The 9,790-nt window shown below is 46.7% G+C and overlaps 2 protein-coding genes across 2 annotated transcripts in view; both read left to right on the top strand.

The window, feature by feature from the left end:
- Positions 1–987: 987 nt before the first annotated feature.
- Positions 988–4,050, top strand: zdhhc24 (zDHHC palmitoyltransferase 24). Its single transcript, XM_030368229.1, has 3 exons — positions 988–1,424; positions 1,893–2,170; positions 2,690–4,050. The coding sequence occupies exons 1-3, from the start codon at positions 1,120–1,122 to the stop codon at positions 2,989–2,991; spliced, it is 885 nt and encodes a 294-aa protein (XP_030224089.1). The 5' UTR covers positions 988–1,119; the 3' UTR covers positions 2,992–4,050.
- Positions 4,051–4,553: 503 nt separating this feature from the next.
- LOC115552289 (sodium/potassium/calcium exchanger 3) overlaps positions 4,554–9,790 on the top strand; it is a 14,494-nt gene continuing 9,257 nt past the window's right edge. Inside the window, exons 1-5 of the mRNA XM_030368227.1 lie at positions 4,554–5,375; positions 5,614–5,718; positions 8,128–8,204; positions 8,386–8,460; positions 8,625–8,709. Of these exons, the coding sequence (XP_030224087.1) occupies positions 5,267–5,375; positions 5,614–5,718; positions 8,128–8,204; positions 8,386–8,460; positions 8,625–8,709 (451 nt within the window). The 5' untranslated portion in view covers positions 4,554–5,266. The remainder of the gene's footprint in view (positions 5,376–5,613; positions 5,719–8,127; positions 8,205–8,385; positions 8,461–8,624; positions 8,710–9,790) is intronic.

Below are 9,790 nucleotides of genomic sequence, written 5' to 3'. Positions count from 1 at the left end.
ATCATTTGAGCTAATTTAGCCAAATGGCTTCATTGGTTACAACTATGTGTCATTCTGTTTCCTTTAGAGCAACTCCACAGCCTTCAAAACACTGTTAGGGAATACATTAATACAATGAAATCAATCTTACCTCTTCCTCAGGTCCTCTTCTCTCCCTCGTTTAAAATGATCCAGTGCATCTCTTGTTAAATTAACACGCCAGGGAGACAGTCGATTCTCTTTCTGTGCAGCCATGACGGCAGGCTTTCATTCACAGAGATTAACAGGGATTAAGAATAGCCCTCATAGGAAGCACTGATAAAGCCAGACAGGGCACCGTGCATACGACCATCTGTACTGATTTCATTTTGTCACAAATAAAGCATCCTTAGACCATACCCCTTGCATGTTCTATGGCAGGGTTGGATTATATTGATTGAAGGACCATGTTTGTGGTCATTCAATCAACATGTTAGTACACCCCTGTGTATTAACATGGTAACTGTGTTTGTAATCTAATACTGTATAAACCATAACAGAGGAATATTGTTCAATAAAGGCTGTTGCATACAGACGTGAGATTAATCCTTTTTTGAAATCGAAACACTTTATTGAAAGTGCCTTTTTGTTCACATCACCAATCATTTGTAATCTATTACGAATAAATGTAATAATTAATATGTTTAAATGAATGGCTTGCAGCAAAATGAATTGAATGCGTTTGAGTCTTGTTATTCAATAATTAATCATTATTATTTCACGTTTTATCAATATAAGTCTCGCCCTGATTTAAACTCACACTGAGCGGAACCTTTAGTGTGCAGCTGCTGGGGTCGCGGACTGAATTTTCCTGTAACACAGTCGTTCAATTCTTAAACCAAAGAACAAACCAATCAAGAGTGGAAAAAAAAAATAACCCACATTTTAAAATCCATTTTTGTCCATTTATGTTAAGTATCAGAATGTCACCGTTAAATTTTAATACACCGAGCAGCATTTCAGCTAGTAGTTGTTCAGTACGTCTGTCAAAGCGGTCCCCTCTGTTGTCGCTCCTGGTTGCCACTGTGCCACTGGTTCCACTGGTTTCACTGGTCCACCACAGCCCGAGAAATCAGTATCCAATGGTAATTCGCAAGAAAGATGGCCAGCTTTTCCAGTAACACGTATTCTCGAGTGGAGAGAGTATGCCGACACATGCCCGTGGTCCTGAACACCTTCCTGGTCTTCTCCATCACGGGGGAGGTGAGCTACCTGGTCCTGGTCGAGGCGCCCCTGGAGGCGGACCGGACCCGGACGGAATGGATCAGCTGCTGGAAGCTGATCCATCTGTTGGCGCAGTACTTCATGCTGGGCAATATCTGCTGGAACGCCTCGCTCTTTGTGAAGACTAGCCCGACAATCAAAGGTGTCTTTCTGGGAGGAGAGGGCATGGCCCAGGGATGGAGGTAAACAATGCATGCATGATTGTTATAATATGGCTTTCCTGATGATCCTGATATACCTACCTTTGTTTATTTATTTGAAACAACAGTAGATGTTAAAAATAATTATAATGTTCATTATGTAATGGAGAACGGGGTGTTCTTAAGGGGGTTTGACTTCCAGCCAAAAGGTTCTAAATTTGTACCCAAATGTCGGCAGTCCACCTTTAGGCCTCCCTGGAAGAAAAGAGACTCACGCTCTGGATGAAAGCGTATATAAAACGTAGATGGCAAATTTACAGTCAGCGAGCTGGTACTTCTCCTTCAGTGACTGAGTCTCGTTCTCTTTCTTTCTTTCTTTCTTTCTTTCTTTCTTTCTTTCTTTCTTTCTCTTCATCTCTCTCCATCTCTCGTGCTCACCATCTCTCTCTCTCTCTCTCTCTCTCTCTCTCTCTCTCTCTCTCTCTCTCTCCCTCCCCCCTCCCCCACCAGGTACTGCTACACCTGTGAGAGCCACACCCCCCCGCGCTGCTCCCACTGCTACGACTGCCGTGCGTGCGTGCTGCGCCGTGACCACCACTGCGTGTTCTTCGGCCAGTGCGTGGGCTTCCTGAACTACCGCTACTTTCTGTGCTGCCTGCTCTTCATGTGGGCGGGGCTTCTGTACGCGGTGGTGATGAACGTGGAGGTGTTCATGGTCATCCTGAAGGAGGGAGTGACGCCCCACAGTGTGCTGCTGCTGCTGGTGCCCTGGATCATGCTGGTATCAGGTGTGTGTGTGTGTATGTGTGTCGTAATGATGTTGTAATGGTGGTCATGCACACAGATCTGTGTGTGTGTGTGTGTGGGGGTGTGGGTGTGTGTGTGTTACGTGGTTGGTGGAGTAGAGGTATTAGCCATGGATTAGCCCCCCGTCCCCCGTCCCCGTCAACGATCACTCCGGACCCCCCCCCCCCCCCCCGTCAACAATCTGGCGCAGGGGGGCCCATCAGTACCTATAGTATAGGGGCCCAGGATTTGGTGCTACGGCCCTGAATAGCCCTATTATTAAAATGAAGAAAGTTGTATTTTGCATTATACAAACTGTTTTTTCACATGTATACCGTAAATGATAGTGTGCAAATGGCTACAGGGCCTAAACTGTACTCTAAAGCTAATTAATCCCTTATTGCTGTGTGTTCTCCTATGTATGTTATTGCGTGAAGCAATAACAGAAGTGTGAGCATGAACACTTAAAGATCTCCCATTCTCTCGGGCTGTCACGCAACCTGTCACTCAACCCCCCCCAGGCCAGGTGTCTCCGCGCGCCTTCGCCTTTGCCTTCATCGCTGACACCTGTGTGGTGGGCCTGCTGCTGGTGTCGGCCTTCCTCTTCTTCCACGTGCTGCTGCTGCTGCGGGGCCAGACCACGCGGGAGTGGTACTCGTCGCGGCGACCCTACAGCCAGGGCCCATTTGGGAACCTCCGCCACGGCCTGGGGGCCCGCTGGTTCCTCTGCTGGCTCTGCCCGCTCATCCCTTCGCCGCTGCCTGGGGACGGCATCCACTTCCAGGTCACGGGGTCGCTGGAGCCCGCCGTGGCGGCGCGCTAGAGCGGAGGAGCTCAGCGTAGATCTGCTGGAGATGGAGCGGGAGGTGGAGGTGGATAGGGAGAGGGAGGGAGGTGGAGAGAGGGAGGTGGGGGTGGAAGTGGAGGTGCTTAAGTGTAGCCCTAACGGGGCCTTCTTAAACAGACTTTTTTCCTTCAGCTGTTAGAGACGAGGGATATGGTGTTGGTCAATGATGGTCCTCCAACTCAGACAAAAACACAAACACACACACACACTGAATGACTGACTGACTGTCTGACTGACTGACTGAACCACCAAAGGCCTTTGTGAGAGAAAATTATGACTTTTCGATAGTCATCTAAAAGCTAATTACTACTGTTTAACATATTGCAAGGTTTACCATCAATATATTACCGGTAATTTTTGTGGTGCAAAATGGTCGTTCAAAATTGTTGCAGGTGAAGTGGAACATCATAACTATTTGTAGAAAACACTAACTATTATTTTCAAGCACTCTTTCTCTCTTCAAAATGACATGCTATCTAGCATCAAGCCAAAGCATTTGGGGGGGATCTGAAAAAGGAAATCAACAATGAACATTGTTCAATGTGTGGAAGAAAACCACATTAGATATAGTGTTGTAGACGGTACACAAAATGGTGATTGCCATCCAAAGGTGTGTATGTTGCCAAGAGCAGGACAAAACAACACTAGCACTATCCTTCATATGTCTGAGCTGTCCACATGTGTTATAGGTTGATCATATGATTTATTTGCACTGAATATACGTTTTTTTGGTTTTTTTCGGCCTTGAAAATAGAATTATGAGCTTCATTATGAGCTTCCAGTTCAATAAGCAAACAATTATATATAATTATATTATTAATATGTATTCTTATCTTTGTTGGACATTTGATGAATCTCCAGATTTATATAATTTTTTATATGTTGATTTGTAAAGACCATATGACAGAAGTCCAATATTTTAAGACTTTTAATAATATGCTGATGTTCCTAAATTTCCACTCCTTAGGAATTGGTTAAATATCACCATGTAGGCCTACTTATGTTAACAATAAAGAGTTGGACATTTTAAAATGATCTTGTTTTATTCTTTATATTTTAGCCTAATTATCAATATTATAGATATAGAGATGTTGTATTTGTATGAGGTAGGTGAGGAGCCAACCTCGGCATATTCTGGTATCAAATTTTCGATTCCAATAGGTTATTGGTCAGTGTGAAGATGCGGTGAAATAAAATACACCCTTAAACCATTACCAAACTTTACTAATGCATTTGGTGTTCAACTGAGTCCGTGGAATTCATCAACCAAACCTTTCCGCTGTGATGATCTAAAGCACTAAAGCAGCGATTCCCAACCCCCGGTCCCCGGACGGGAGCCGGTCCGTGGACCCGGTAGTTCCGGGACTAGAAATATTCCCAGAAAAAAAAAAATCTTATTTTGTAGTTTAGGCTATAGTCATTTTATCTCCTCCAACACATAGACATAAAATCGATCAATATGCAACTAAACCACCGTAAAATAAGCACATTGATGCACTGTGTCTTTGCACTAGTTTGTGTTTATTTAGGTCTCAGTTGACTAAATATAAGTGTTTCTCGAATTCAGGAATTTCATTGCTGTTGCTTTAATGGTTGTGAATATGATAAATAGACCATCTTGAAAAACCGTCACATCCTTTGTTTAAAAATGATGTATCTTATCTTACAATTAAGGCATAAAAATGTACTACCGGTCCTCCAAATATTTTTAATGAATATGTCGGATTGCCAGTCCTTGGAACAAAACAGGTTGGGAACCCCTGCACTAAAGCACACAGCCGCCTCGCGCCCCACCCAGATCAAACAAGTCGCGGCTGCCCGGCAGAGAACAGCCCCCCCCCCCCCCTCCTCGTGACCCGCGCATCACGGAGGAGGAGACAGGATCAGATCAAAGGAAGCGGCAGAGCCTTGGCGATCCTCGCGTGCGTTCCCGTGCCCGTGTCTTGGCCCGCGGAACGTCTTTCAGCTCGGGGGACCCTGTGGGCATCCTCGCTTGGGTGTCGTCGGCGAGACCGGATATCAGAGGAGATGCTGAGATGCTGTCGATAACCCGCAATTATCTACCTCGCGTGGATGAAGCCCGGTTGTGATAAACAGCTGCTCGTGCGAACAGGGACAACATTGACTTTCTTTGTTTTTTTATTTATCAAGAACGACTACTCAAAGACCCGGGCTGATCCACCGCTTCCATGGCGTCCGGCTGTGACATGTTCTGAGCGGAGGCTCGGGGAGATCGGCGGCGCAAGGCAAGATGAAGGCGCCAGGGAGAGCGAGGCGCACGCGGCTCCTCCCGCGGCTGTGCGTCTGCGGGCTCGCTCTGTTGGCCGCCACCTGGCTCGTGCATTTGTTTAATGTGACAGGTGGGTATAAGGGAAGAAGGATGTTAGAACAATGCTGGGGTTTGATATTATAGTTTATTGTCAATTAATTAACTCACGTCGCGTGCTTTTCAAAACAAAAGCCATCGGTTCGGACTGCAGATGTTATTTTCCTTGAGGAAACGCATTAGAATGTTATAATTTAGGGCAACAGACATCATGGCTGTATATCTCATGGTTCCTTATCTGGTTGATGCTCGTGTGTTGGTCGTTCCGGCAGGTTCAGAACGAACGTATGCGGACAGCGTCCGACTGTGGTCCAGGAGGGAGCTGAACCCGCAGGACACAGAGCCGGACAACCAGACCTCCAGCACTCCCAGAGCGGGTCAGTCGTGTGTGTGTGTGTGTGTGTGTGTGTGTGTGTGTGTGTGTGTGTGTGTGTGTGTGTGTGTGTGTGTGTGTGTGTGTGTGTGTGTGTGTGTGTGTGTGTGTGTGTGAGTATGTGTTTGCGTGTGCGCGTGCTTGTGCCAGCGTGTGTGCCTGCGTGGGTGGGTTGGTAGGTACGACAAATACCCAAACACAAATTCCACAAATTGAGAGTTGGAAGCATTAAACGGGCAAACCCTGGTCGGGGATGAGACAGCATCCTCCCCCGAAATGGGATCTCATTAATCCCAGTCTGATCCAGCCATCACTGTCTCTGCCTCTGTAGATATTTAGTGCGCCCAGACTGATGCTGATACTGACTTAAGTTGCTTCGTGGCTATTTGATTGCAAATAACAATGATTCATGTTAAAAATCAATCAATCGAGTCGATCGCACCACTGTAATCATTAGGTTGAGTTATTAATTGAATACATCGGATGTCTATATTACAATATGATTACAAAAAGGTATAACATTTCCTCTATCCTCAGTCGGTCAAATCATGTTCATATTTCTTTATTTTTAAATTCATGGGGATATAGCGATTTTACATTTTAAAGTGCTACTGGTGAATTAGATATGATTTTATTTCCGGGCTAGGGCTCCCTGAAATTTCTTTGTCACCCCTCTACCACGCAGCCTCCCTAACACACGCACACACACACACGCACACGCACACACAGACACAGACACACAGACACACACATACAAACCCATACTCACACATGTGTACGTACTAACACACACATACACACGCACACACACACACACCAACTCACACATACAAACCCACACGCACACATGTGTACACACTAACACACACACACACACGGATGCTCTTAAACACAGCTACGGCCTTTGAGGCCTACCCCCCTCCCCCCATTACTTTCTCACCCTCCAACACACACACACACACACACACACACACACACACACACACACACAGAAACACACACACACACACACACACACACACACACACACACAGAAACACACACACACACACACAGACACACACACACACACACACACACACACACACACACACACACACACACACACACACACACACACACACACACACACACACACACACACACAGTAGTTGCTAGGAGACAGAATGCTGAGTTTCTGGTTGGATGCCACGTGCATCTGCCGTGGTTCAAAGTGCCCCCCCCCCCCCTAACGGCCCGCTGATTAGAACTCTCTCATCTACACCGTGCACGCATAGATACGCACACATGCATATACATACGCACAGACACACGCGCATACATACGCACCCACACACGCATACATATACACACACGGCATACATATACACAAACACGGGCATACATACGTACACATACACACATGCATGCATGCACACACACAGACACGCATACATACACACACACGCGCAAACATACACACGAGCAGGGCCGTAGCACCAAATCCTGGGCCCCTATACTATAGGTACTGATGGACCTCCTGCGCCAGATTGTTGGGGGGGGGGGGGGGGGGGGGTCCGGAGCGATTGTTGACGGGGGGGGAACTGACCAGAGGGTAAGAAAATTTTTTTTTTTTTTTTTTTTTTTTAGTCATGGGCCCCCCCTCTGCCTTGGGCCCCCCCACAACTGTCCCCGCAGTCCCCGCAGTCCGACGGCCCTGCACACGAGCATACATACGCACAAACGCACACGTACACATATGCACAGCTGCTTTTGTCTTCGCTGGTTACTGTAAGATGTGTAGCTGTGATGAAGGGGAGAGATGGAGCTGGGAAATGTTTTCAAGAATGTGATTTCTAACACGAGAGGGCGGGTAAGATTTGCCACAAGAGTGCGGAAACGTGATTCCTCTGTATAATCGTCCGCTGCACCGTTTTAAATGACTAAACAACTCTAATGAATTACCCAACGACATCTCGATGAAAACAAGGAGTGAGAAAATGAGTCAAAACATTCCTTATAATAGGAATCAAAGATCGCAGCTGGTTAAGTTGCATGAAGCGTGAAGACCACCACCATCACCATCACCATGATAACCTTTAAGTAACTGGTACACCTGTTGCTAGGGAACACAACAGCGGGGTGTTCAATTGATGAAACATGACTGTTCTCCCTAGGCCTGAGCTACCTCATTATTCTAATACGTCTATCTGTCTTTCTCTCTCTCTATCTCTCTCTCTCTCTCTCTCTCCCTCTCTCTCTCTGGTGCTCACCATCTCTCGTGCTCACTATCTCTCTCCCTTTCTCTGTCTCTCTCGTGCTCACTATCTCTCTCCCTTTCTCTCTCTCTCTCTCTCTCTCTCTCTCTCTCTCTCTCTCTCTCTCTCTCTCTCTCTCTCTCTCTCTCGATCTCTCTCTCTGTCTCTCGCTCCAGCCATACACGAGTTCCCTGAAGACGTTTTCACTCCCAAACAGAGGAGGCAGGGAGCGATCCTTCTTCATGTCCTGTGTGTGAGTAATCCCTCGACTTTGGCATTACGGAATAAATATATGCTTTCGCATCGACAGCCGCACACACACAAACACACACAAACACCCCCCCCCCCCCTGTACACACACACACACACACAAATATGCATATGCAAAGCGCTGCAGAATGCCTCAACCTGGCCTTGTCCATTGTGTCTCCCAGGCTGTTTACATGTTCCATGCTCTCGCCATCATCTGCGATGACTATTTTGTGCCGTCCCTGGAAAAGATATCAGAGGTGAGCCCCTATAGGCCTTTTACAAGCTGGCCTTGAGTCACTTTAAGTATTTTAGTGTGCGGAGAATGCAAATGGAGCATGTGGAAATTCAATGGTGAAAGGTCCAACAATGTGTATGATGTGATTTATAATCTTTGCTCTTGTTCTTGACCCCTAAATTATAGAATCTTCAACTCAGTGAAGATGTTGCCGGGGCAACCTTCATGGCGGCCGGGAGCTCTGCCCCTGAGCTCTTCACCTCACTGATTGGTCAGTAAGAAAGCCTGCTGTATAATTAGCCAACCATACGCACGTCAGCCATTTGCAGCTGCAGTCATACTGGTCTTAACAGGGTTTGATGGTCAGGTTCTGGTCCCTGTAGGAACCAGTTTGGTGGAGGAGGCCTGGGCAGCGAGGTCGAAGGTGCAGATAACTTCCTAATTCTTCATTCCTAACCTCTTTTCCTTGCGCTCAATGGAAAACGTCATGGGGTCAAGGACAGATTTGAAGGAGAATTCAAAAGGATTTAGAGAAGCCCCCCCCCCCCCCCCCCCCTGGTGCTAAGAGAATCGGACTGCCTTCACACTAGGCTATGTCCTGATGTGATGAAGGGGGTCATGGACCTCGTTCTGCCATGGGGAAGCTACATTGTTCTGGAGAGAAACTGCAAAAGGTGGAAGTGAGATACTTTGCATGTACGTTCTTATCGCGTGTTTCATGCAGGCGGTTCATACGTGGACAACCCGGTGAAAAATATAACTTCCTTACCAAGGTTGGAAATTAAATAATCAAATTGACTAAAGTCAATGCTCCCAATCACAAAAGTGAAACGAAATAGTCATTTACATTTATCCAAAGCGACTTACAGCCATTCATACACCGATGGCAGAGTCAACCACGCAGGGCGACAGCCAGCTGGTCAGGAGCAGTCAGGGTGAGGCGTCTTGCTCAGCCTCAACACCTCAACCATCAGCTAGGAGGAGCCGAGGATTGAACTAGCCACCTTTCGGTCACAAGTCAACCCGCTGTACCTCAAGAGCTATTGCCTCCCTTGTCACAAGTTTCTCATGCTCACACTCCTCACCCCAATTTTTTATGGACATGTGCATGATTGTTTGAAAATAATTGTCGGTCATGTTGATTATGTTTTCGCCGAATGTTGCGTCGGTTTAATAGTTTGTGCCCAAGTCATTTTGGCCGGAAGTATCTCCTTTCCTTTCCTAAAGGATGGTCCAGTGTGCCCTACGCTAAAGGAGATGAGAAAGAAAGCATTGAAGCACCTTTCATTAGCTTTGAGAGAATTCGATCAGCCTTACTCATGGCTGCCAATTAGATACTTCTGGGTCCTTAG

The sequence above is a fragment of the Gadus morhua genome, chromosome 10, assembly GCF_902167405.1.
Source record: "Gadus morhua chromosome 10, gadMor3.0, whole genome shotgun sequence".
In the NCBI taxonomy this organism is placed as follows: Eukaryota; Metazoa; Chordata; class Actinopteri; order Gadiformes; family Gadidae; genus Gadus; species Gadus morhua.
The sequence above is the reverse complement of the archived record's forward strand: the minus strand, read 5'-3'. Positions and strand labels throughout refer to the sequence as shown.